Source organism: Accipiter gentilis, chromosome 10 (assembly GCF_929443795.1).
Source record: "Accipiter gentilis chromosome 10, bAccGen1.1, whole genome shotgun sequence".
In the NCBI taxonomy this organism is placed as follows: domain Eukaryota; kingdom Metazoa; phylum Chordata; class Aves; order Accipitriformes; family Accipitridae; genus Astur; species Astur gentilis.
The window spans coordinates 2,413,884-2,441,761 of record NC_064889.1 but is presented as its reverse complement, the minus strand read 5'-3'; the positions used below and the strand labels follow the sequence as shown (position 1 = coordinate 2,441,761).

General features: G+C 48.9%; 1 protein-coding gene across 8 annotated transcripts in view; it reads left to right on the top strand.

Moving 5' to 3' along the window:
• Window positions 1–27,878, top strand: part of CPEB1 (cytoplasmic polyadenylation element binding protein 1) — a 43,786-nt gene that overhangs the window by 1,368 nt on the left and 14,540 nt on the right. For 3 of the 8 annotated variants that reach the window (XM_049812891.1, XM_049812890.1, XM_049812889.1), the window contains exons 2-3: window positions 5,289–5,466; window positions 15,599–15,787. In XM_049812891.1, the coding sequence (XP_049668848.1) occupies window positions 5,289–5,466; window positions 15,599–15,787 (367 nt within the window). Of the gene's footprint in view, window positions 1–5,288; window positions 5,467–6,762; window positions 6,856–14,524; window positions 14,626–15,060; window positions 15,070–15,126; window positions 15,335–15,598; window positions 15,788–27,878 lie in introns of those variants that run through there. The other 5 variants (XM_049812892.1, XM_049812896.1, XM_049812893.1 and 2 more) reach the window with 5 other exon arrangements.

The following is a 27,878-nucleotide window of genomic DNA, read 5'->3' as shown; positions in this document are numbered from 1 at the left end:
CTGGAGGAAACCCAGTGGTGGTCCTAGTCCAGTGAGCAAGCGGTGCCTGTGATTGCTCTCATCCCAGGTTATTGGGGAGGGGAGGGCAAAGCTGAGCTGGAGGTGCTGAGTTCTGGTTCGTGATGGTGGGGTGTGTTTTGTCTTGAGCGGGTACTCATGGTCTTGCTTGGTAGCAAGTGGTAGTTCTGAGTGCTTCTAGGCTGTTGTTCTGAGTGTACAAAGTGAATGGAGCTGCTATTTTACTCGTAAACCAGGTGACTGTAAGCTCCATGTAGCAAGACCGGCTTTTGTTAGTGACCCAGTCCCTAACTGCACTGTATAGACAAAGGTAAGGGACAAGTCTTCTGGAAAACAAGTTCTTTTTTTACCCTTCAGTATTCCCCAGCTAAAACCGATTAATGCTTGTTGTGGCTGCTTTCTTGATAGGCTAACTATGTGTGTTGGCAGCTGGAGTGTTGGTGCTCCAGTGTAGGGGCTCCAGCTACAGCTGTGCAGAGTGGGAGCTGTCTTTTGTGAGGAGTTTCAGGATCCTGTTGTTTTGCTGCAGTTTATCTTGACTGGAACAGTCTCCCTAAAGCAATTAAAACCTTACTTTGTTTTGATAGTGTGCTGAAACAGGCAGCTGTGATACTGCTTGTTTCCAAAGCTATGTGAATGATAGCTTAATGTTTTATTCTTAAAAAAAAAAAAAAAAAAAAAAAAACAAAACCAAAAACTAGGTGCCTCGACAGGGAAACTTCTTTAAAAATAGGAGTTTTGGCAAAATTGATGGTGTTCTGAAGTCAGTGATCCCCTGTAAAATAATACTATCAAAAGCTTCTAGTCTTGACTCCAGGCAGGTGTGTTCAAGACCCTCTCCACCCAGTTAAAACCTGGGAGAGCTGCTTAAGCTCAGCCTTGCTGATGGTGAGAGAGCTGATGCAGCCTAGCCTAATGCTGTTTAGGATGAGTTGGGTGTATCAGCTTGTTGCTTTGTTAGTGGTGTTGCTCAGTGGGAACAGTTACACCAATATTATGCTTTGTATTGGTGTAACCAACTTCAGCTTGGGAAGCAAAACATAGTAGTAAAAAAGGACTTTTAGAGCTGTCTTTGATCAAGGTCTGGAGCCATCTTGGCTTGATTATGTTGAGGCTGACACCATTTTAACAGCATGTTAAATTTTGTCTCAGGATTCAAGGCCCTCTTGGCTGTAGCTACAGTGCTGTGAACCCCTTCAAGCGTTGGTTCGGCGCTGCCCCAGTGGGATTTCTGTGAAAGATGTAAAAAGCAAAGGCTGAATTGCAGCTGAGGTGGATGAGCCTTGTCTGTTGCAGAGTGTCCCCAGGAGCTAATGCACATCTTGGCCATACTGGCAGCTGAGCTGTGTTTAATGACTTCCCTAAGGATTAGGATATCCTAATCCTGTGCCAGTGCTGTTGTGATGCTGCAGGTTCTGCCTAGCCCTGGGACTTCATTATTTGTAGGTTTCCTAGAGGCGTGTTTACCTTGGGGCTGTGGTGGTGCCCTCATTTCCACTTACCTTGGACATCTTTGGTGGCTTTTGCTGCAAAAGTGTACGTTGTTCCGCTGACTGAGCTGCTGCAGGTTGTGCATGTGTCTCTGGAGTGGGACCTCCTGCAGATAAACTGCAGGCTGCAGCCATGGGATTTGCTTGGGGCTGATGGGGTGGGAACTCCAGAGACCTGACAGCTGCTGTGCTTTGGCTGCCAGCCTCTCGATGCAGATCCACCAAACAAGAGCTCTCTACCATGGTGGAAAGGCTCATCGGTTGTCTCTGTTACTCTGAGTGAGTGGGAACTCCTCCTCCCTATTCCAAATCAAACCTGGCACTCCTTTTATCACTCTGGTGTGTTTTGTTCGGAGTGCTAAAGGTGTTGGGAGCCTGACGGTGCCCTCCTTGAGACCTTGGAGAGTCCTGGGGATGCATCTTCGTGCTTGGATGTGCCTTCTTGGCTAAGGGTTTAGCTGAGCCAGGATAGGATGGACCCTACTCCTGTCTGAGATTCACCTTGCTGTGTCTTTGTCTGTGATGCTTCTTGGGTCTGTGTTCCAGATCTACCACAATGATTTAACTAAAGCCTCTTAATTGTTTGCTCTGTGGCACTGTGTGCCTACTGTAGGGAACTGAATTGCCTTTCTCATTTCCTTCTGGTCTAGGAACATCCCTAGAAACTCTTAGCTCTTAAACAGAGACTGGGTGTCCTACCAGGTGTCAGGAAGCAGTGTTTGACTCTTGATGACTTTAAGCAACCTGTCACCTGGATCATGTTTCTGTATTGACTTGTTCATCTAGCAGCTGCATCAATAAAGCAGTGTCCCCTCCTCTGGAGTGGGATTGTGTGCTGTAGCAGGCAGGACTGGCTGAGAACGGCTGCTGTTGGGTCACTGGTTACACCCTGGTGTTTCACACAATGTGCCAGGGTTTCTGGTGGAAGGAGGACCCACCAGTCCTCCTGGACTGGTGCCCCAGTGAAAGCAGAGTGGATCACCAGCTCCGAGTGTGGGCTGTAGCTGTAGTTGCTACTGCATGGAGGACTTCCAGAGAAGCCTGAACAGGCAGCATGTGTTTAACTATTGCAAAATCCTTCAAGATGGGGCATTGACAGAGAATCCTAGCTGGGCTCAAGAGTGTTCCTTTGCTTGTCTTGGCTTAGGGATATGAGGGTATAGCAGGTTCTGGAGGATGTGGCCTCAGGTGTGATATTTTCCTGTGCTTTGGTATTAACTCTATTGAGACTGAAGGATATGGGCGTATTCTCCAGCTACATTACATGTTTGCGAACGCTTTCCAGCAGACTATCTAGGCTGTTGAATGGTTTGGGCCCTGCGTGCTTTGAAGACCTGCAAAGCTCTTCTCAAAGGAGTATCTCTGAGAGGTCCAGGGAGGAGGGTGAGCTTTTAGCAGGGGAAGGTATAGAGATGTGAGTCACTTCTTACAAGGGGCTGGATGCCTGCCCCTGGGTCCAGATTGCTTGCAGGTATCTCTAGGATATCCTTGACAGTCTTAAGGTTAAAAGCTCTGTAAGTGGAAGGAATTTTTTTTTAAATGCTTGGCCATAATCTTGCTGTTTTCTATTCTTATTTGTAGCAGGACTGGTGCTGCCAGTTGTGGGAAGGATCAAATGCTAAATAAGCAGGAATGGGTTAGACGTTTGGTTTGCTGCTCAGGTTTATTTTTGTCTTGCTAGCACAAACTCCTAGGGAAAAGCTTTGCCTCTTGCTGTAAGTGGTTCTTTAGCAGTAACAAGAGTAGAGTATGGAGTTTCACACTTGTGCCAAAGCAGTCTGATATGGCACTTTGTTTTATTAAAGATGACTGGCAATACTTTCTTAAATTGAGCTTCTGTACTTCTTAGCTGCTTTTTATAAAGATGACTTAAAGCTTGCTTTGCCTGTTTCCTCTTGCCTGCAGCTCACTTTCAGCCCTACCTGTTTTATTCTTGGCTTGTAAATGTTCCTGCATTGTGCCTGCAGAGTCCCAGGGCCTTATCTGGGGGTGGGCTGAGCCTTTCAGTAGACAGAGATCCCTGACCCCAGTGCCGAATAGATCTTAATAGCCTTAAAGGGGCTGAAATCCTGAATCAGTTGTTCAGGTCCTGCCTGGATGCATTGTGTGAGTTGACAATTTGGTAGCATATTCCTGTTGCTTCCAGGACAGAGTTTCCTCTGCTTTTAGCTAAGGGGGGGGGGGGGGGGGGGGGGAGCTCTCATGCGTGGAGAAAACTGTCAGATCGTATGTTGTAGCAGTAAAACTGCTCTAAATGATGGGGGGGGGGGGGGTAATGCAAGTCCTGTACTTAGGCTGGGCTGAAGTTCCTGTGTCCATGTGAAATTCAGTTTAGACCCGCCTTCTGCCACAGGCTGCATACTGGAAAGATCAGCAAGGGATGTTTTGAAAGTAAAACTAGCTCGGTGCTTCAGGCTTGCTAGTGGGTGAAGCAGGAGGAGACATGGGGGAAGTCAGGCCCAAAACTCTTGCAGGAATGCATCCAAAAGGTAGATGTATTAAATGTCTCCTTGACAAGTACAAATGGCCCAATTTAGAGCTATAGGCTTCTGTGTGTCTTGGAGTAGCAGAGGCTTGTTTGCCAGCCTCACTGCAATTCAGTTCTTTGAATTTGGCTCTAACTTGATTTGCTTAATGGCAAGGATTCTGCTCCAGAGGCCACGACTGGTGAGGTTGTGCCTTCCTGCTCTTCTCTTTAATGTGGGTCTTAATTGATAGTGATACCGTTTGCTCAGCATGTTCAGGAACAGATTTCTGCTGCAGTGACTTTTGGGTGGTGGGAAGACCTGCCCCTGGTCCAAAACTGCTGGTTAGAGATTAAGTTTAGTGGCTTCTAGATTGGCAGAGTCTTGAGTGTTGTGCAGCTACATCGAAACAAACCTGGATGTGAAAGTGGCTTGCAAGCAGAGCTGGGGAAAGCAGCTGCTCTTGCTGGTTCTCTGGACCAGCACCAGGAAGGAGGAAGGGTTTGATCTTTTCATGCAGAGGAGGCTTTACAAGAGCTCTGGCTTGTTTAGGATGGTCCCAAAACATGATGCTGGTAGATCATTGTGGAGGGTTATGCTAAAGCAGAGCTTGTTTGGGATAACCTCCCTTTGTGGTCAGGAGCTGCTATCTAAAGGGAAGATCAGGATTTGAATCTCTGTCCTTCCAAGGGATACCTCAGGATTCGGGGCTATGTTTGATTAGCTGGGAAGCCATGTTTTTTTCTGCAAGCCTGTTTTCTGAAGTGATTGCATGGCTGCTGACTTGGGCTGTTCCAAGATGATGTTCCTGGCTCCCAAATGTGTGGTAAAGTGAGCCTTGCTCTCTTCTGCTGTGTACAGGAGGAGCTACTGTGGTTTCTTGTGGTGGCTGCCTTGACCATGAGCATCCCCCTTGTTCTCCAGTGTCAGGAGGCTCATTGTGGGGAGAAAGCGCATGCCTGTATAAATCTCTGCTTTAGTGTTGTGATGTGCTGGAGAAAAGCAGCAGAGAGCTTATGTTAGCAACCAAACTAGTTTGGGTGCTGTGGCTATTAGTCTAAAGTTCATCTGAGCTGTGGTGCACTGGTACCTGTTTGTGACTGGGGTGGTCCTGGTCTAGTGGGCTGTGCTGACAACTTGCTGACCCGTTTGCTTAACTGGTTCTTTAATGCTAAGAATTGTATTTGAATGTTACTAAAACTTGGAGCTAAAGCTAATGTGAGTATTGGAGGCAATCCAGACTTTCTACAGTGTGTTGAAAGCTGAGTGGTGAGTACTAGCCTGCTTGACACTAATACTTGTTCTTTTTTACCAGAAAGAAGATACTGGGAGGAGCATAAAAGACTGCTGGGATAGCCCAGATGCCCCTGCACTTTCCACTTGCAGCAATGCAGAGACATTCCGCCGAATAAATGCAATGTTGGACAACTCTTTGGATTTCAGTGGAGTCTGCACCACCCCTGTCACAAGAAGCAAATGTGACATCCTGCCAGGTGATGTGTTTGGCTGGGTTTGAGGTGATCTTGAGGATTTGGGGCTGGCAGGAGGAGGGAGTTGCTCTGTGGTACCTAGTGAACATGTGGTGGTGGTAATCTGTGGTGGTTGGTATGTGCTCATGATCAGAGATGCTTGGAGTTGGGGTTAATGCTGTTTTGGTACGGGGCGGGGGGGTCTCATTTCTGTGCCTGAAATGGATAATCCAAGTGTTCCCTGGCAGTGTGGAGGTGCCTGGGAAGGCTTGCTTATGCTCCCTGTGATGCTGTAGATCACTGTGTGGGCAGAACGTGAGCTCTTGCTGCCTGACCTGCCAACTTCTGGCATAGATAGTTCCAGCAGACTCATTTAGTCTGCCTCTCCTGGAGGCAGGATTAATCTGTTTGGTTAGCATGGCTGATCTGCTGCAAATATTAAAAATGCAAAAGAATTTTGAATAACCATGTTTGCTGCAGGTCAGTTAATCATGTATTTAAAAGCACACCAAAGCAGTACATGTAGGTGAAGACTTTCTTGCGAAGCGAGCTTGGGATTATGAAATCAGTGCTGCGAGTTCTTGCTTCCTACAGGCTGAGGGGAGTGGGCATATTCTGCTGTCTTGCACTTGATCTGCCTCAAAACAAAAGGCTCCGTGCCAGAGCAAAGATTGTTGGGTCCAGTAGTGTTTTTATGTAAGTGAAGGATGTGCTTTTGTCCCTTTACAGTAGGTAAGATCTGCCAGTAAATGTACCTGCCTGGTGCCTGATGTTCCTCTTGCCAGCGCACTTCTATGCGACGGTACTTGTGCCAAGGATTTGGCCACTTGAAAGAGATTGCTGTTGCTCCTCTAGCCTTTGAATTATAGGGTCAATAAACACTTTGGCCGTTATTGTAAACAAACTGACCCTCTGGACTTGTCCCAAAATAAAGTGGGAAGTAAAGGGACAAACCTCACCAGCTGGTGACCTTGCAGGCTGCTATAGGCAGAGAAGCTTTCTCTGCAGTCACTTGGAGACAGGGTTGTCCTGTGCTTGTGGATAATCTGATGAGTTTTAATCAAATGGGTGTAAAAAAAAAAAAAAGCTGCAAATGGGTGTCTGGGCATCCTGTGGGTCTGTTTGATGCTTGTGCAGTGCAACTTTGTTCTGGGCTAGGGAAATGACTGCTACCAGATGACTTCCAGGGCAGCTTAATCTCCTGGGTATTTGAAGGGCTTAGCACTGTGGACCAGGGGCTGATCTGGCCATGTGATCCTGTGCTGGCGCTGCAGAAATACCAGAGGAAGCGAATCGTTTGCTTCGAGGTTCGGATCTACAGCCAGCATTGCTTGAAACGTGCCTAGTAAAACAGTATTGGAGGATATGCTGGCTACTCCTGAGCAGTTGCGTAGTGAATATTAAGGAATTCAGGTCAGTGGTGTGGTTAGTGGTGCATTTTTAGAGATTCGCTGTTGTACTGAGCTGCTTAGACATTTTTTTGTCCCTTGGCACAGTGGTAGTCAGTGTTGTATCTGATCTTGATGCACTGGAAGCATAAGGGAGAAATAAACCTAAGTATTTTCCTTTATCTCCTTACAATGAGTTCATTAAAGAGTTGTTTCTGGCTGCCTTATTGAAATCTTAGCTATAGCCCTTCATATTCCATTTATAATTTGGAATGGGAAGGTTTCCTAATTAAGTTTCAGCTTGCTTGCCAAAGTTAACTTAGTTGATATAGGAACTATCCCTGCCCACTAGTGCAGATAAGTCCTGTGAAGATGTGGGTTAGTTCTGGTTTTAGGTCTGGGCTTAGAGCTAGCCCATCAATTTTAATTTGCAGTACTGTCTTCTAGACTTCTAAAGCTCTTCTCTGAGGAACTGGAGTATTCACCTGGCAATGAAATGAACCTGCTTACTGACTGCTGCATGTAAATCTCTGCTTGGTCTGTCAGTTACTGTGGTATTTCTTATGGATGTCTGGAGCAGAGGGTCTTGCCTGGTGTGGAGCTGCTGGCAGGTGGTGCCTTGATTGGAAACTGGGTGAAATTCCCTTCAGTGGTGTTAAACTGTGCTTGTGTTTCAGGCTATCATTCAGTAGCTTTGATGGAAGACCTCTTGTAGGACAAATACAATGGGACTTGCATGTAAAAAAGGGAGGCTTCCTCTAGCAAACATTATTTCTTCTGCAGGGCAACCAAAGTTGTGCTTTTTGGGACATCCTAAGCAGCTTTTCTTGTTCCTGACATAGCAGTTGAGGCCAGTCTTATGAGTGGGTGTTGGCTGCTGGCGCAGCCACTTGTGCAGCTCAGGGACCAGTGGGGGAGCCCTGTTCAGCATTAGTTAACCTGACAGGAGGCTTTAGCTTGTATCAAATCTCTTGTGCAGTGGCACAAATGCTTGTGATGGTGTGAGGGGGAAGAGGCTTGCTCACTTCCCAAAGGATGCTGGGCACTGCTGAGCCAGGGCTAGAAAGTGGCTGCCTTGGGTGCCCTTGCTGTTTAGGCTGATGGAAACACATGATCTCTTTCAGAAGGTGCCTCTGGGCTGTACAGGAGACTGATAATAGAGTACAACCTGAGCTACCCTGGCCAGGCCAGCAGTTATCAGCTGTAAATATGTGGATGAGTCAGCATTTGCCAGTGCATCGGCAGTTCAGAGTTATTAGTCTACTTGCAGTCCTAGCCTTGTTTTGTTGGTGTCCGAGTCGGGACCTCTCAGTAGGTAACAAGGGCCTAAATGCAGCACTTCTGCAAGCTTCCTTCTGTCTCTGGATCGGTAAAGTGCATGAGCTGCTTCCCTTGTTTAATGTGTTGCTAATGAACATTATCTTCATGAAAAAGTTGGCGCTGGCCACAAGCAAGAACACAAATCCCAGGGCAGCTGTGATCTGCAAATGGGGAGGTGCTTCAGTGCTTGGACCCTGGCCTAGGTTGTGGCAGTCTCTTGCAGAAATTCATACCTGATGGCCGTAGGGCTGAGCAGCTGATTACTAAAAGGCAGAATATAATGCAGCTAACTTCCCCGTGTGCTGGGCAGATGATTTAGAGCCTGAAGCAGGCTGTTGGAGCTGTTTGCCATGCCTTTGAACAAGTTGAGGCTCTGCAGGATCAGTGTTGTGTCTTCAGTGAGCCTGGCTTCTGGGTAGGTGACCAAGGGAGCAGAGACCCTTGATCTCATGTGGTATCTTGTCACTGCTCCAAGTTAAATCACTTCTGAAGAATTCATGAGCCTCTGGTGCTTTTACTCAGTGCAGGAACAACTTGTGTATTGTAGTTAGGCTGTATTATCATGAAACTCTTAGCTTGGGCAGTCTTAATGAGCCTGGAGATCCACCCTTAATGTAGTAGCTATCATAGGTGAAAGGACTGTTTTTTTACAACTTAAACTTTTTTGGTGGGAGAGTCTGGGGAAGCGATTTTATTCCAGCAGGGGAAATACTTGTACTTTATTCATGGTCCCTCAAGCTTTTCAGTTGTCTTCCTCAGGTCAAACTAAATTTATCTTGGATTGGACTTGTGTTTAAGAAGCCACATTCAGCATTAAGAGAATTACAAGTGGTGGAGAAGGGATGGCAGAAGTTCGTGACCTTTCACTAATGCTATTGGGGAAACACGTGTGGAGACACCTTACTCAGTGTGATGAGGTGCACAGCAAGATGGTGCTGAGAAGAGATCAGTACAGTAGCAGTCTGAGCAATGTGAGAGAACAAGCTTATTCAGCAGTCCTGGATCTGACACAGTTGGAGGGTTATCCAGACCTGGGTGGAGCTGTGTGGCAGAAGGGGCTGCCACTGCAGACTTAGCTTGCCATGCCTAATGTTAAATCTTTGTAAAGATCAGTTTGCAGTTAATGATAATCCTTGGTGAATTTAGTTGCCTTGTCAAAATGATCCAAGTTGTCAGGCCCAGCCTGACCACTGCAGTGGTTCATGGGTGCTTGCTCTAGCAGTTCCCCAAGCAGTAGACTTAAGTTGCTAGCCCAAACCAAAGGGTACAGTGCAGCAGTGTGGTGAAAGCTGTAATTGTAGAACCTGTATGGTAGCTTCTGGGACAGGATTGCATGGTGCTTCAAAACACCTGCCTTTCAGGCTGATTAATTCTCTCTGAAGAAAAGCAAAACTTCCTCAGCAAGGTTGTGTGGTGCAGACATTAACCTTTAGTGGCTTTTAGTGTGGTGTTGGAGATGGGAGAGAATGTGGCCTTGATAGAGGCAGGAGTCAACATCTCCCAGCAGCTCAACTCCTGTCAGTGCTGCTGGAGTACAGCCTGACCTTGAGCAACTGCTTCACAGGGAATGTGGTTCTCTCCCAAATTTAAAGCTGATCTGCATGTTCATCACCTGTCTGAATAAGAATGTGAGCAAAGCCAGTTTCTTAAGGTAGCAGGTGGTTTGTTTGCCAGGCTTTAAAGCTGAGCCTTGCTGAGTGGAAGGTGCTGTTACCAGATTTGGTTAAAAAAAAACCAAACAAACCTAAACCAGCTTTTGAAATCATCAACCTGTTCTGTAGCACAACTTCCAGCTTAATAAAGTAGAACTGTGAGTAAAGCTCCCTCTTCACCTTTGCAAGCCCATTTACTCACCTGGTGAAGCTGACAGCTTCAACTGAAGGCAATGCTGGCTTAAAACAAATGGGATTTAAAAGGATTGTAGGTACCCCAAATGTCCCAGCAGCATTGATTTCCCTTTCATTAAGCTCTGCTCATCTAACTGAGACAAAGCAGCCATTATTTTGCTATAAATTGACAGTCCATTGTGTGAAGAAATGGGAGATGCTTAATTGACTTCCTGTGGATGGGAGTGGCTTAAGGTGCCAAGTTCTGTGTAAAGGCTGTTAGTTGTGGCCCATCATGTCCTAATGATTCTCAGTGGCTGCTTTATTTAAGGAAAACTGAAGGACAAATGCAAACCCAGACTAGGTGATGACTAAATTGGCTTCCTGTTTGCTCTCAACTGCAGTCAATTAATGACCTATCACTTGTTTAGCCACCCAAAAAGTCCTCTCTGGTACTGTAATGTCAGTTCCTCTGTTCTTCACTGCCCTGCAGCCATGAGGAAACATGCCAGACAGTGCTGGATGCAGCTCACCTGATGTGTGCGGTCTTGGATGAGGGGACAAAATGTAAAATGCAGAGACCCAAAATTAGCACTGCTTGCCTGGAGTGCATGGGGTTAACAAGGGTGCCTGAGGCAGAGCAAGGCTGTTAGCAGGAGCTCAGCTGGAGCTGGCAGCTTAGAACAATTCTGTTTGCCCCAAAAATGCTGTATGCCAGGTAGACACATCCAGGATAGTGAAATTCAACACCGGTGCTCCAAAAGAGGTGCATGCCTACTGCCTTTGGTTTTGGCCTTTATTTCAAGTGTCACATTAACAGGTCTTTGCCTGCATGGGCACAGTGCTTTTCTATACTGGAAAGTAGTTCTAGTAAATGGGTTTCTTCATCAGATCTGCAAATGGAAGTAGATCACGGTGTTCTGCAGAGAGCAGGGACTTTGCCTAGAGCTGTTGCACTGTGCAGCAGTTGTGAATTGGATGGTGTTGCTGAAGATCCAGCGGGTTTCCTGACATACTGTGCTCTGTCGTTCAAGCTTTGGTGCTGTAATCCTGTGGCAGTCTCTCATTCTTACTCTTGCAAGAGGTAGGTAGAGGAGCAAGGCTAGTTGCGGTGCCCTCTTCCTTAGTTTCTTAAGTAGTTGCTTGCTAGCTGTTCAAATGTTTGTGGTTACTGGAATAAGGCAGACTCCTTCATCTGGCTGTGAAACAGGTCATGCAGCAGCAAATGTCTCCGCTTGTGGAATTTTTCAGATTACAGGGAAGATGCTTAGTTGTATATCAGGAAAACCTCTTGTAACTAGTAGGTTTATGCCTAACAAGAGCTTTCCTAAGCCCCTGATGATCCCCCATGCATCTTAGGAATACAATTGGCTCATCCTCTAAAAGCTTTCACTTGAGATTTGTTTGTCTTGCCTGCAAAACATACTTGAGAAGCTTAATTTTCAGGGATGCAATTCCTGGCCTTTAAAACTGGAGGTGTAGAGGTGTGAAAGGCAAAACAATGCTTCTGCTGTGAGCTGCCTTCCCATTTGTGATCCCAAGGCTGCAGAAATGCTGGCCTTGCTTCCTGCTTCTCTGGGTTTGGTTTGGAAGTTCAGCCTTGGTCAGAGCTCTAGTCCACAGGGTTGCTGCACACAAAGGTGAGCCTGGTTTTGTCAGTGAACAGCTTACAGCTGAGTTGTGCTTATGCTTCCGCTGCTCTGTACACTAAGGGGCCTCGTTGGTGGAGGGGCTTCCTCTGTACTCGGGTTCAGCTAGAAATTAGCATGTGGGAGCAAAGGGAGACCTCTTCATGGCTGCAGAGGCAGTAGGAGTGGGATCTAGCTTGTTTGGTTCATGTTTGCTTAACTGTTCTGTTGCCTCTTTTCTCTGGATTTTTTCTCAGTTTTCAAGCTAAAACCCATTTGCTGGATTTTTAGCTGGCTTTGCAAGTGGCCTAGGTCTGGAAGGCTCAAACATCTGAAGGTCTTTGCACTTGAACGAAGTGTTACCTTTCAAGACTAAGTCTGATGGCACAGAGGTGCTGCTGCTACAGGACGGTGACTGAATCATGCTTGGCTCTCCCCATGCTACCTTAACCTGCCTGCCACAAACTGCCTGTGGATCACAGCTCCTGGTGCTAGTCCCTGCTTGTCCTCTCTGCAGGCTTAGGCTGTAATTTTCTAAATGTTTTCCTGTTTCAAATGCCTGGTTGGTGCAGCCACACTGCATACCAGATCAGGGGAATGAGCCAGGCTTAAAACTAACTCCCTGTGGCTTGGTTTTAACCAGATCAGCTCCCCAGCACAGCTTCCTGTGTGGAAATTCATCTGCCTAAACTGGTGTAAGTGGGGACGGAGTGCTGGGGTGGGGACAAGTGGCTGGCGTTGCAGCTTGTGTATGCTGTCTGGGCTGGTAGGGTTAAACTGCAGGTTAAGAGCTGAACTGTGTGGAGATGCTCGGCTTGAAGAAGCCTTTGAAATGTCTTAAATGCAGTGCTAACATCTGAAGTCTGAAAAATGCAGCTTTCCGTCCGGGCGGTGGTGTGGAAAGCTGTCCAGCCTGTGCTGCGGTATGCCTTGGCTCCAGGGATCTCCTGGACAGACAGGAAGATGTCATCCAGGAGAACTGCCTGCTCTGAGACTGGCATGTTTTACTAAGGACCTTCTTCTCATGACGCTGTTGAAATCAAACCTGACCGGCTTGGGAGGCGGGAGATCAGTCTCTCCCCAGTGCTCGGGCATGAGCCCAGCACAGCGTGGCTCCCTCTGCCAGAATGGTTGTCTTTCAGTGGCGACTCCAGGGAAATATTCAGGTTGGAAAGACTCATGCTGGTTCTTGGGGCTTGGGAAAGTCTGCCGCAAAGCATTTGGGCTGGCTTGGGCTGGGTAAGGTTGCAAAGTGAAATTATTTAATATTTGATAGATGGTTACTTATGAATAACTTGAAGTTATGACTCCTTAGACTGAATTTTTGTAGGAAATTAATTCTTCCTGCCCCGGTATCCTATTAGTTTTGTCTGCCATCAACAATTGATTGCTTTGTAACAAATTTCCAGGCTCTGAATTTTAAAATAACTATTCCAGAAATCCATTTAAATTTTATTTTTTAAGTTGGTGTTTTTCCTTGATGACCTGTATCCATCTTTCAGCATGGCTGGGAGTGTTAAAAGGGAAGCAGGCTTGTACTGGCTGTTTGCTTTGGATGGGAAAAGGTCTAACTAAAAAACGCTGGTTATCTAAGCAAATTCTACTCTGTGCTTCAGCAGTTATACCTGTAACTGAATTGCAGGGAGCTTGTCTTTAATGTAGATTGAAGTCATCAGAGGGAAACATAGATCTCTTGAACTTGAATCTCATTGGGTTCAATTAAACAAAACAGCTTATTTCCTGAAAAACGTAGATAGCTAGTGAAAATGTGGTTGGATGCTGTGGAGTGAGTGCTTCTTAGCACTGATAAATTTGTTCCCTATTTTCCTTATTTCTTCAGTGGTGGGTTTCATCCAAGATGTTGAATCCAAGTGGGATTCAAGTTCTGTCTGTTGATATTCTATTTGTGTCCATGCTTCCCAGAAGATGAAGTTTGGTGGGAATTAATCTTGAGGATGGCATAAAACCTAGCAAGATCCTGGTCCCCAAAGGGAAGGTAGTCTCGTACTGCCAAGGATCTGGGCTAGAGCACAGCACTTCTGCATTTTCATAAATGCAGAAATGTTACATATTCATATGGGCAAGTTATGGTTGCTGTGGGAACTGAGTTGTCTGAGCAATGTGCCTTTATCCTCTCCTCCCTACAGCTGCATTATAGATGTTTTTAGGGCCTGTCCAAAACAAGTGATCTGAAAACTATACTGGTAGAATTAATGCAGTGAAATACCCTGCTGAAGATGCAGTGTGATGCTTTTGGAGGAATATTTGATGCTGTTACAGGTGCTTGATAGTAATGTGACTGAATTGGTACTACAGCTTGTACTAGTACTACTAGGGGAGTAAAAAAAAAAAAAAAAAAAAACCCAAAACCTTGGTGGATGCTATGCTGGTGAAGTGTGGTGGAGGAGGCTGCAGCTGGGAAGGGGGAAGGTGGCACGTTGCCAGAAGGTACTGTTTTAGCTGCTCTCATCCTGACTGCAGTGCTTCAGCCCCCTCGCTGTGATCTGGGAATGTTGGCACTGCCCAGATCGCCATGGGGTGAAGGTGAGGGTCCCACCTCTGGTGGCAGCAGTGGCCTGCATCTCGTGTAGGGTACCCACCTGCCACCGACCCTTGCATGGGCTTTGCTAGGTCATGGGCAACTGAGTGGCATGGGATGTGGCTGTGGATGTGGAAAAGGAGGCCAGGAACGCTGTCAGGCTGTCTGGGATGGCCGGGCTGCACGTGAGGGATAACGTGACAGGCTAGAGTCACTGCAGCGCCCTGCTGAAGAGCGGGGAGTGGTGTGTGCGAGGTGTACATCTGATGGCACAGTGGGAGGGTGTGGGGGCAGGGGGAGGAGGAGGAGACAGCTGCTGCTGCTTGGTAGCTGGCTTATAAATGCCCTCTGACTCAGATTTCGGGTAACACAGCTGAGCATCTTGTGGTTTCATCAGCCCCCAGATCCCCGCATTAAACTGGAATTCTCAGACTATGAACCTGCTGCATTTCCTTAGGCTGTTGGCACAGGCTTAAACCGAGGCAAGAATCCGGCATCTCCAGTACCGTAGGCTTGTGAACACCCCGCAGGGGAGGGGAGGGCTGGGAAAGGGGGGGGACCAGGCGGGTGGAAGGTAAACAGGCCATGAAAAATTCCTGATGTGAAATGGGTCCTGTGCTCCAGCTGGTCCTCTTCTTCCTGTACCAGTGTGATGTGCCTGCTTGGGCTGGACCCAGGATCATGGGCTTCTCTCTGGGTAGCTGGGGGGGGGGTGTGAGTGGGGGTTGAAGGTTATCCTTGTTACTCAGTGGTAAACAATGCAGAGTCAGTGAGGCACAGTGGCCAAGTTGAACCAAATAGATTATGCTAGCAGAATTGTGAAGCTTTGCATTGGGCTGTGAATTGGAGCCAGCAGCTGGAGTCTGTCCAGGACTAAAGTGTTTTTGGGTTTTGTGGGTGGAGGGAGGCGGGGACAGGAGAGCTGGGTAGCACTAAAACTAACTGCTCTGTCGCTGCTGCTGCTGTCGTCGTTGCTGGGGGGATTGCTGCCTCGAGCCTGTCGTCTGCTGTGCTGTATTGTGGAGCCCTGCTTTTGTGCTGCCTGCCTCCCTTGATTTACTGGAGCTGCACCTCTCTCCTCCTGCCTGCCGTCTTGTCTTTCGGGGGAAATCTTATCCTTTCTTCTTACCTTTATTTTGTAAGAGCTGATGCAGTTCTCTTGCATGGCTGAGTGACGTCACTGTCAGCACAGTAAGCATCAGCAGCCTGGTCACATGCTGACCCAGTCAGTAATGCAGACGGGATAGGAAGGTGGAGGGGCTGAGGGGGGTAGGGGGCTGGTTTCTGGACATATGGTAGCCCTCCCTTTTGGGGTGCAACTGCTAGTTGCAGAAGCCGTGGCTTCAGAGCAGCACGAGACCTGGCTCGGGGCTTAACGCTTTGGAAAACTCCTTCTTTAAAAAGAAAAAAGCAGCCCTGAACTCTCAAGCTTCTGTTTGTTCTCAATCTGAGCAGACTTCCAGGACTCTGAAGAAGCAGTGGCAAGCAGGATGCTTTTCCCCACATCCACGCAAGAGTCTTCCCGTGGCCTCCCAGACACCAACGATCTGTGCCTTGGCCTGCAGTCCCTCAACCTGACAGGGTGGGACAGACCCTGGAGCACCCAGGACTCTGATGCTGCAGCACAAACCAGCACACAGTCCGGTGAGTCTGCTGACACACGCAGCAACAGTTGTTGGATTTCTTTTATTTTTGGCTGTTTTAAAGCTAACGCAGAGCAATTTGCTTGTGTAATGGGGTGCTGGCAGTTACTGACAGGGGCTTCTCAACTCGTAATGCTTGTGTAATGTGGCAGTTGAGTTGGGGAGGCTGTGCCACAGCCTCCTCTGCTCTGCTGTCAGTTCACTGCAGACAAGAAGTGCCCCAGCTTATGTTTTGCTCGGTGTTGTAATGCCGGTGGAGGAATAACCTTGCTGAGAGAGGAGAAATCCTCTCCCTGCATTTGGAGGGAGTGGGTGGGGGGTGTGGTGTCAGGAGGCTGAACATGCTGGGTGGGAGTGAGGCTAAACTTTACTCTAGCCTGAGAAAATCCCTGGTGGCAGGTAGCTCTGCAGGCAGCAGTGCATGTGCTTGCAGAGGGACCCCCCTGCCTGACTGCAAAAGTCCAGGCAGCACCACTTGCTCCTGTGCTATGGCAGCATTGCCTGCTGAACTCTGCCTGTGGGGTGTGGTAGGTGCAGCTGGCACCCGACTAACAACTTCAGCCAGCAGCTCGCAGGCTGGGTGGAAGACTTGGAGGGATCCTTCTCCACTCCCACGTTCAACTAGAAATAGCGGTCTGTGCCTAGCAGTGGGCTGGAGGAGATGCAGGGGAATGGCTTCTTGCTTTAACTCTTTTGGTCCAGCACAAACCTATGCGATCAGCAGGGTGTGGGCTCACAGCCACATGCTGCTGGCTGGTTTGCCCTTCCCCCTCAATCCTCTCCAGTCTGGCTTTGCAGCTGGGATTGGATGGGGAGGCTTTGGGGTGCTGGGTGCTTCCCCTGGAGTGATGCAGGGTTCAGTTAACTCTTCCAGAGGCATAAGCTTTCTCTGTAAAATTGCAGGAGGGGAAAGGGGTGCTGTGTGCACAAACTTAATGCATCTCCTCGGCCTGGTGACAGAGCAGGGGGTAAAACAGAGGGAAGAGTTCATTTCCAAGCTTTTGAGGGCTGTAAAAACCAGTTTCACAAATGGTGATGTGTTCGTTCAAGTATCAGTCCATGGAAAGATCTAGTGCTTTGGCAGAGTTTGTACAAGTTCAGCCTGGTTGCTACAGAAACTCATCCCTTTATAGCAGCACGCTGCTGCTTTGTTAAAAGGGTAGTGCATCTCTGCGCAGACTTGGGTGACACAGGAGGCCCCAGGCGTAAAGTTGGTGCTGACAGGAATGTAGATAGCTTCTGGGGTGGCCTGGGCAGTGTGACTTGCCCATGTAGATGTTGGGGGGAGCAAGGGGGTGCTGTCGACCACCTCTGTCCAGGGGATGCTGCCCTTGGGATAGGAAGAGCTGCTGGGACACAGGCCTGAATGTTGCTGCATTGGTTGTAAAACAAAACAAAAAAAACCCAAACAAAAAAAAATCACTTGTGGGGTAGCGGACTTTGAATTGACAGCTTCATCAGCACAGCTCACTTAAGTCTTGGGGAAATTAGATGTAGAAACTCAGCATGCAGGCTTGTGTGTGGGCCCTAGCACTGGCACTTAGGGTTTGCTTGCAGTCAGCATGTAGTAGCTTTATGAAGCCTTACTCTGCTCCATCACATGGTTCTATGGGCTTCCCCTAATGAACCGTGGAATACCGCACACTCGGTATCTGTCCTCCTTTTGTTGCTAGCTGAAACCTTGAAGCAGGACGGAGAGACAAAAGTTACCAGTGTGCAGTGGTCTGGACAGGTGCCTTAGAGCTGTGCACTGAGCCCCTTTATGGTTGTTAGCAGACTATGGGGTGCTGAACCTGTGTTACAGGATCTTTAATGTCAAGAGCACTCTTAAAGCAGGCAACATCCATGCTGAATGGTTCTGTTCCTGCTAATAACCACAACACCTGGGGCTCGGTGCACAATGGTGCTGCAGAACAAGGGCTGTTGCACACCAAGGCAGCTGCTCTGTACGGATGTCCCAGCCCCACCTGATCCACTGTAACCATCTCCAGTGCTCTCTTGGCCGGCTTCCTGCCAGGCTGTCTTGGCAGAGGTGCGGACATCTCTGCAGTGCTCCGGCAGGCAGGCGAGCAGCATTTGCACAAGCCTGTGGCAGCGCTTTGCACCTTGCGGGTTGGGTGGTGGGGCTGAGTGGTCTGTGGTTGGGGGGGTTTCCACTGTCAGGGGTGGAGGCACTCCTGGTTTCAGGAGGGAGGTTCATTTGGAGATGATTTGAAGGTGCTCCAGTGACCTCCCTGCTCGCAGAGGGTGTTTCTGGTGTCAGGTGCCCCCGCTGACTGCAGTGCATCGTGCTGGAGCTCCTGCCTGCCGCAGAGGCCTGGGAAGAGTGGTAGAAAGGATCTAACCTCAGGCACTGCCCTGGGCTTGGATGATCTGCACCCAGTGGGTGTTTGTGACAACTTGTGGTAACAGCTGCTGGAAGATGGCACCCAGTACTGTCTGGAGAGGCCTGTTCCCTCATGTACCACTCCTGATATTCCCCTTGTACACGAAGCGGGGATGGCTGGGGTGTAAAACCAGCCCAAATGCAGCTGTGCTGCTTCCACAAAGGAGACTCTGGCCTTCAGAGGCTGTGCAGAGGGTCTAGTGCTATATGGCAGGGGGTGTTGTGGTCCTGAGACTGCGTTCTCCTTCTCAATCCCACCTTCCCTTCCTGGGTGTGCGGCAGCTGGGCCAGGAGTGCTCATTGGTCTGGGCTGCTGTTACTCGCCTGCTCCAAGAGCTGTGGGGATGGCAAATGCTGGCTGGAGAAGTGAAAGGCTGATATCTGTGCACAGCTGTTATATTGCTTCAGCCTGCCCACACCTCCTATGTCTGCAGAGCCTCATCTTCTTCGTAAGGGCCCTGGAGTGGCAATGTGGGCCTCCTTGGGAAGGGAGATCTTGTAGTTCAGGAGTGCCTTCTGAAAGGGTGTGAAACACTTCTCTTTGGGTGGCAGAGGAGTGTTCCCATGTCTGAAAGCTGTATGTATCTGAGGAGTCGGCAGATGCTGATGCTTCCAGGTGGCCTAGCTGTGCTGTGACAAAGAGGGGAGGATGTGGAGAGGATGCTGCTGTGTCCGGGTGCTCCTGATGCCCAGTGCTGAGGCCTGGGAGGCTGTAGTTGGCCTAGCCCCAAGGGCTGGGGTCTTCATCGGGGTGTCCTGAGAGCAGGTGAGGCTGCGTCAGTGCTGGGCTGTCTCTCGGGGCTGAGGAGGGATGGCGCTGCCAAGCAGAGCTGTTGCGCCGCTGGCGCCCAAGCGTTTGGAAGGTTCTAGCAGTGACTCAGCTGCACAGACCCACAGGGAGGTGGCTGGAAGGGTGGAAATGCAAAAACCTAACAATCAGGCTAAAAATATTGCTGATGTGGCCCCCTGCAGTGCCTGTGCTTGAGTACTGATGAGCTGGGACCTCCTCTCCTGTCTGCGTAGTCTCTGCCAGTGTGGAGCTTTCTCAGCCTGGGAAGGGCCTTTGGCTGCAAACCCTTCTGGTGTCACCTTGTGTTCCCAGGGTGGTGTCACTGTGCAGCTTGGTGCAGTAGGATCAGGTGCCTGCTGCTGGCCGGGGCTGTGCTGTGGGAGGCCAGAGAGCAGCAGGGATGGCTTGTGCACTCTGATCCTGCCTATGTCCCCCTTCCCAAAGGGCTGCTGAACCCCTTGCACCCAGACAAGGTTTTTTGTAACAGGTTTTCCTTCTGGGTCCAGCACTGTAGCACACTGAGGATGTGTGCTTAGCCCTTGAGTGTGCCAGATGTGCTGCCAGTCCCCGAAGCTGGTGTCTGGAGAGACCCTCTCTGGGAGGCAGCAGCTGCTGCAGGCTTGAGCCGCCTGCATTTATTGGCTGTAGGATTGAACTGCTGTCTCATAGCAGGAAAGGCATCTCAAACCCACTGCTGCCACTAGATCTGTCAGACTGGAAATACTTCAGCAAGTCCCAGAAACCTGCACTGTGGCCCAGGGAGGGGCTTTTGCAGGAAACTGGCCTTGAATGCTTCCAGTCCTGCCATCCCTAGCTGTATTTCTTGAGGCAGCATTTCCCCTTTAATGTAGCCTCATAGTAGGCAGACACTTGTGTTAAGACCTTTGAGTTCATTGCTCTGCAGAGGCAAGGAGGGGTTAAGAGGCAGTGAGATGGGACTGCCCTTGATGGTATCCTTTACCGCCCTATTCCTCAAGGAGCACAAGCAAATGGGGTCTCGATCCAATTTTTGCCTGGAGAACAGGTGACAGCAGTACACAAGCAGATCCGTGTGCAGATTTTGGGTCTCCCTGGCTGGTTTTTAGCCTGCATGCTAGCAGCTTGGTCTGGCTGGTCTGTCCTGCCCTACATTGGGAGGCTGTCCCTATGTGGGACAGCAGACTTGCCCACTGGGAAATCATTCTAAAACTAGTCTGTTAACACTAAGTTAGCAATGCTAACCTGCAAGGGTGTTTTCAGAAGGATTAGCTCTTCTTCCAGAGAGGATGTCAGTCTCTGGGTGAGCCCAGCCTGAGCAGGTGAGCTCTTCCTGATGGTGTCAGTTGGACTTCTGTGCTCAGTCTGCTTCTCTGCTTGTTGTGTGACCCTAAAGCTGTTGGTGCAGCAACAGATTTGAGCTTTTTCTTGGATCTGTGCTTGAGACTGCAGCTCCAGCTGCATCTGTGCCCTCTCTGGGGTGGCTGCTGCTGTCGCATTCTCTAGCTTGCAAGGTTACAGCTCCAGTTGTTCTGGTGCTGGGGAAATGGCCTGTGGTAGGGAAGCATCGATGAATCTTTCCAGCCCTTGGTTCTTCTGCTTCCTGGAGCACAAACTTCTTTCTGCAGTAAGCTTGAACTTGCTGATTATCTGTAGTTGCTTAAAATCTGCTATGCTAGAACTGCAGGCAATCTGTTGTGTGTTGCCTGGCAGATAGCTGAGGCCTCTGACTACGAATCACTCTGAAGTCTTCAAGGCAAAACCCCATCTCTGAAGGATGAAAGAAAAGACCTGTTGCACAGAAGGAAGCACAGGTGTTGTCATGGACTCCTAGCCTTTCTTCTTGATATCAGCAGGAGGGACTCATAAGCAGCTCCCCCAGGAGAGACTGTTTTCAGACTGTCCTCAGAAATGCTTTCCGTGTATGTGGTGGCAGGCACCTGAAAAATGCCCCCAAGGGAGAGTTGCTAATCAGTCTGGGGCTGGCTGTTGCTAGTAAGTACAACACAGCAATCACTGGCCTTCCTCAAGCTGTTGGTTTGAGTGTTCAGCTGCAGAGCTTGAGGAAGACCCTAGAGGGGCAGAGGATTTGGGTGAAGGAAGTCCTCCAGATCTCTGCCTGTTTAATTTGCTGCTAGGCTAATCTGTGCTGCAGCATGGTGCCAAGTGCCTGCTCCATAGTGCTCTCCCTTGTGCCATGTGTATGTCTGCGGGTCTCCCTGCTCTTTTACCTCCTGTCTTTTGGACAAGTGGCTTCAGAAGACAGTTGCTGCCTGGGTGTGCCCTCAACTCCTGCATATACCTGCTTGGCTGCTTGAAAATCCTTCTCCTTGTGCTAGAGGAAGGTTTCAGAGGCTCATTCTGATAGAGGAGAGCTCAGTATCTGCATAACTAGGTTGTCACCACAGTATCCAAGAAGGATTTTTCCTGTTCCCTAGTGAAAGGGGAGCTTCAGGTCCAGGGAGTGAGCACTTCACCCTGAGTGAGACTCACTCAGATATAAGCCCAAGCCTGCCTAGAAAACTCAGTAAAAGGTTCCTTCATACTGCTGACGGTATGGCTGCTTATGCAGGAGCAAGGAGGCAAAACCACCTCTTGCTGGCCTCAGACCTGCACCCAATTCAGGCAAATGGGTAACCAAAGAAGTGGTGGTGGTGGTGATCCTGAATTGCCCATGTTCTCAGTCTCCTTCATTGTCTTGAAAGGAAGACAGGCTTTTCTTGCAGCTGTGTTAAGCCCTGGTCCTTCTGGGGCAGCCTGCCTACTGTTCAGGGCTTAGTAGTGGAAGCACAAACATAGGGGTGGTGCCTTCTCTGTGGAGGTTAGTTATAATAATGCTGTAAGGGAACAAACCTGGGAGCTGGCTTGACTTGCATGGTCTCCTGCTTGGTGGCTGTACTTCAGGAGTACCTGAGACGGCGTTACTAAAAGCCTGCCCCATGCCATCTTAGGTCTTGTAGGGCTTTTCTGAGGATGCACTTGGTGTGGATGCTTAATGGGCACTTGTTTCTTGAGCATGTTTCAGTGAGGGCTGCTCGTGCTCTGTGGGCTGATTTCTCAACTGCTGGCCTGAGCCAGCTGTGCTGTGGAGTAGAAAGCAGGAGCACTTAATAGCTGCAGACTGCTCATGTGGCAGCAGTATTTGATCCTTAACAGAATAAAATATGTATCAAATAAGTAAAACAAGTATCAAAACTCTGAGTTTGCAATTGGTTTCTAATGGAAGTTGCTCTTAATCTACCTTTTAAAGCTTCCATTTGAGCAGCTTCTCCTAAACAGATTTATTTTTATTTGTGCTGATGCTGTAAAATAGAAGATGCAAATAGATGAGTAACTGGATCAGGAACCTAACCAGCATCTCTGCTTATATCTAGCTAGAACTGAAGTGGGTCAGGGCAGCCTCCAGTCTTGTGCTGGAAATGGCTTGTGGGAGCAGGCACACACCACCCAAAACCCTCCCCTTGATTTCTGTCAGGGAAGGACGTTTTATTATGGTCTCTGGGGCAGCCCTGAGGGGCTGTTGCTGCTGCCTTTGTGCCCTCTGGAGGTAACAACAGATGAGTGTGGGTGCAAGGAAGGCACAGACTTCTTGAGCATCTGATCCTGCTCAAAGCTGTTAAGAGATGTGGTAAAGAAGATGCTCTGGCACTGGCAGATCTCCACCCTTCATAGACGTGCTGACTGGTGCTCCACTGCATGGTAATGCTGGTGTATACAAATACATTGGGCTCGTGGAGCTTGCCTATAAGCTTTTTCACTCAAGTTGTAGTCTGGACTGTTTCTCTCGACTAGCTCCTGAAGTGAGCCTTAACAAGCATGTTCCCTTCTGAGGGGAGCATTGGAGCTGCTGTTTGGTGGCTCTGAGCTGCCCCAGGCAAGTAGTAGCTTAGTCTTTCTTTCCTCTTGTGATCAATACTGGAGGTAGTAGCAGGGTGTTTTAGGTATGTGTAAGCTTTGGCCTGGAGTAAGGTTCATCCCCCAAAATTGTGCCAGTCAAATGAGAGATGAGGCAGGTAGGTTTTCCTCCAACCTTTGCACTGCTAGATGTCTGAGCAGCTGATGGGATGCTTGCTTGCTGGGCAGAGCAGACGTGAAAGACTTTGTCTGCTGCAGCTTCATTGGTGGTAATATGGTAGCTCTCTAGGAGAGGCCATGAATGTTTTTGGCTCATTGCCTTCATTAATAACTCTACAGCATGTGCAGGTCTGAGTCCTTCTACTTGAAGCTGGTTAGGGGAACTGCCTGGACCTCTACATGGCTTTTGGAGCTGCTCTCCCACTCTGCTGGGGCTGCCTGTAGCAGAACGTGGGACTGATGCCTGCTCTGCCCCTTCCCCAGCTCTGCTGGGACAGGCGCAGAGTTCAGCATCTGTGCCTGCTTTAGACTTGAGTTTGTCCCTGGTGCTGTGTGATGCCTGGGCACAGCATGGTGCCCTGATAACCACTCTGTGTAGTGTGGTGTTGTGGGATGACCTGTCAGTGCAGTGACACTAGGGGCAAGGCCAGTGAGCCAGCAGATAGTTTGGCCTGTTTGTACAACTGAAATCCCTGTAGCTGACTTCCTGTGCAGTGACTGTGTGTGGGACTGCTGTAAGATGACCGCTTAGGCCCTCTGCAGTGCTCTTGACAGGCTGTCTTTTGGGTGGTAGGGTAATTCAAGTTGGAAGGGACCTCTTGAGATTATCTAGTCCAACCTCCTGCTCAAAGCAGGATAGGAAAGCTGCTGGAGGGTGGCAAAAGTAGCATAGCCCAAGGGGTCTGTAGGAACTCATTCATGGGCTGCCTCAGTGTTCCCAGAACAAGGCCTGTTTAAATGGGCACCTCCACTGAGCTGGCTCTGAAATTATCTGCTCCCAAAAGGTGCTGTGGTCCTTGACCTGTCACCGCATAGATGCTGTGCAGTGCCACTGTGGGGCTGAATTAACAGCTTCCCAGAGGGTGCAGGCTGAGGGCAGGGGCACTGGGCAGGGCATCTCCAGCCAGTGCTGCATCTTCCATCTCAGCACCTTGTATCAATGTCTCCGGGCTCACTCGCCTTGTGCGTGGTCCCTTAGGCGCTGGCAAAACAGCTGAATCACAGGTGATGTCTGTGCTACTGCCAGCTCAGAGGCTGCTCTCAGACACAGCAGCCGCCGCCATCTGTTTGAGATGGCCATGGAGAAAGGCCTGGTTTCCCTTCTTGCCCCTCTGGCTTATTTTCTCTCCAAGACTGTGGAGGGAAGGTGAAGCAAACAGCTAAAGCTGTGATTCTGTACCTGAGGCATGCAGACCTCTAGAAGGTAACTGGGAACCTGCAGGCATCACTGGTGGTGCTGAGTGTGCCAATCTAGTGATGAAGTGGCTTTGTGCCAGCTGAATGCCTTAGTGAGGCTTGTGTGCCATTTTTCAAATAGGATTGCATTTGGGACTAAAGCCTGTCTTTTTTTAGTTCTTCCTTTACTGCAGCCTGCTGCCTTGCCCAAAGGGGTATGGCCAAGAGCCTACTCCCCCTGATCCCCCTCTAAAGAGCATACCTTCTCCTAAAGGTATTAGTATCCTGATGGACTCGACACCCCACAAACTGCAATGCAGCTGAGTGGTGAAAATGAGTCAGTCTCATCCTTGTTAGCACGTAAAGTAACACATGCTGCAGAGTTTGCACCCTGGACGTTGCAGCAGATAATTGAGAGGAGTTTGGTACTTAAATATAGAAGTGTTTGTTCTTGAGGCTGCAAAGCTGAAGCTTGTTGTGCAGAATTTGACCTGAATATGTTGGCTTTTAAATCTCTCCAGGACTGATACATGTTAAAACCTGCTGTATTTCAGTGTTCTGATCTTTCTAAAGACAAATGCAGTTGTGGCAGTCTGCTTAGTGAATGCAGTTACCTGTGTACTTCTAATCCTGAATTGCATTTTAGCTGTCTTTACTGATTTTATATTTACCTTGGGCATCTGTTCTCCCTTCCCAGAAACACAGTAGTAAATTCCCTGCCTCAAGAAGCAGCAAGGCTTGTTGTCAGCTAGGTCCCACTCTCTCGGCACAGAAGGAAGACCTGTACTCTCAAATGTTATTGCAATAAACTTCTCTGTATTCCTAGTTCTACCACTGTTTCCATTTTTCAGGGCATGCTGGGGAAGTGACTTACCATGTTGGTGCCAGAACCAAGAATAGACCTCAGGTGTCCTGACTCTAATTCTGTGGTTCAGCTGTGGGATCATACTGCCTCTTTTTTATTCCCCTGCCCCTTCTTAGCAAACCAGAAATAGCTGCCAGAATATCCTCAGTTCTTCTTTGCCCCAAATGAAGAATCTGTCAGGGCAGAGGTTCCTCTTTTGTACTTCAGAAACAAGGGCTGTGCTGTAGTTCCTATTTAGATGATGGTTACTGCTGGTTTGATCGCATCTGCAGTTCTGGGAGCTGCTTTTCTTGAAAGTTGGCAGTTGGTTCAATACGGAGACTTCTGTTAAAATGTACAGCTCTGGAGAGGGTGCATGCAGCTGACTTCAGGTGGCTCTTCTCATAACAGCAGTGTCTTCTTTCCCCACTGGAATAATGGGAATATAATCAAATCAGGAGTATTTGAGCTAGACAAGACCTCTGGAGGTATCCAACCTGCTTTTCAGATGACCGCTGAGTGCTTAAGGATGGAGATGCCCTCCACCTCGCTGGGCTCTGTCCCATGGCTGCTCTGCTTAAGAGGAAGAAATTTTTGTGCTGCTTCTCTTGCTGCAGCTTTTCCTGGTTTCTTTGTGCACCTGTAAGAGCCTGGCTGTTCCCTGTAAAGGAGTGAATAAAGGGGGGAATCCAATGTCTGCCTTCCCTGTGCCAAGCAAAGCCTGTTTGTGTACTGTGTGCTGCAGCCCCATGTCTGTCATTGCAGCTTCTGCTGGGCTTAGTTCAGTTGGTGTCCCCTGTGCTCCCCATGCTGCGGCTGCAGGCGTGCTGGCTCCTTGCAGGCAGTGTGAGGTCCCATGGCTGCAGGCATGAAGTGCTAAAACTTCACTTAAGATTAGTCAGGAGTATTGATCACCCCTTCCCCTGTGGTGAGCGGGTTGTGTTTTAAGCAGCTCAGTGCTTCTGTGTGCTGGAGGGGGAAAACTCACTCTGGCAGCTTCTCTGGCTGTGTCACTGCTGTAACTACAGAGACTGTAGGCTGTAGGAGGTGGTTAAGGTGCCCATTTGCCTTTCAGACATGCAAATGTTTCTCTTGCCATGAAGTTGCTTAGTGTCTGTAGGAGGTGCTGCTTTTTGGCTGACTAAAACATTCAGCTTGCTCCCACCCCACCAGGGTAGAGTCTGGCTGGGCGGTAAAAACTGCAGACGAGCTGTTTTTCTGGAACTGCAGCAGGCTATTGTTCAGGACATCAGCCTTTTTTTCTTTACAAGCTTATTTGATGAACGACAAAAGAAACTGCACTGTATTCAGTCTCCAGGGCCTGGGTCATGCTGCTGCTTCCCTCCTCCGCCACCCTGCCCCAAATGTGCATATGGCTCTGCAGCCTCTGGGCACAGCAGGTGTCACCAAGTGGAAGCAGAAGCATGGTGGCACTGAAACCATCTCCGCTGCCCTGCTTCTCTTGGTAAGAGCTTTCCTATCGATCTCTTCTCCCCTGCTTCTGCAAGGAGATCACAGCAGAAGGGTGGACTATCAGTGTAAGTAGCAGTTGGTGGACAAAGGGGAGGTCTTGACAATCTGCCATCCTTCCTGTGCTGAGTAATCTCCCAGCAGACAAACTTCTGGTATCTCCTTTCTAGAGATTGAATGTCCCTCTGTCTAACCTTGCCAGCCAGCAAAAGTGATCCTCTGAAGGCCTCAGCATCATAGACCTGCTCAGACAAGTCCTGGTCCCTTCTAAATAGGCTTTTTTCCAGCCCTGCAGTGAGCTTTTAAAGGCTGGAACACGTCTTCAGAGCATGACTTCAAAAAGTGTGTGCATGTGCTCCTCTAGCACTGAGTGCCACTGCCAAATGCTGTGTCGAACTGCCTGTGCATTAAGCATGCAGGTGCCAGACATCACTGGTAATGTAAGAATCTGGGGCCTGGCACACTGTTCTGCTCAACAGGAGTTTGTGTGCGTGCACACAGTTATATGTGCATTTGGGCTTGTGAAGAGGCTGTGATCTCTGTTGCCCTACAGCAAATGCTGTTTTCCTCAATGGGGAAGCTTCCACTGGTGTTCTTAGTGTGGGGAAAGATCTTGAGCAGAAGGACATGGACAGCTGTAAGGTGAGACGGTTCTTTGCTCTGGGCAAGACTCAGTTTCCAGTTAACTTGACTAAAACTGATGCACCAAGGAACAAAGAGCATCAGCTCTACTCTGCTAATGTGCTGTTGGCTTGTTCTGCTGGGTGGTCTCCTGCAGACAAACTAAAGCAGAAGTAGTTGTTCAGAGGACAGCTTAATGGTGGCAGAGCTTTTCGTCAACTCTAGCTGTCAGGAATAAATTCAGTGGAGGCTCTGTGTGTAGTGCTCTTATCTTGAGGTCTTATTCAAGGCATTAAAGTGTCATTTGTCATCAGCATAGTGGTAAGGTGGTTTATTTACCCAAAGCCCTTCCCTGAGCTGCCAGCACTGTTAAGCCTGGCTCTTTAGGGTTCATCTTTACACCCATCTCTTATAAAATGGGCTTGGCCAAAGCTACCAGAAAGTCTAATTCTTAAATGGCTGTAAATTATAGTACGCAGGGAAGAAAGCAGTATGCTTCAAGGTCCTGGGCAGGTGTTGAAAATCTTAAATTGCAAGTCTAACCAGCACATGGAAGAATAAAAGCTGTTCTGAGGCTGGTTGGGCTGGGTGTTGGGCATCTTGCTGTTGGGGCGTCTTTCTGAAGGTGTGTGCCATGGATTGCAGCTTATGCTGATGGAGTGATCTACTTGAGTTTGAGTAAGTCCATGTTGAACGTGCTAGCTCAGTGGTTGGTAACCAGATTTAAAAGATAATTTGGGGTCTACAGGACAGAG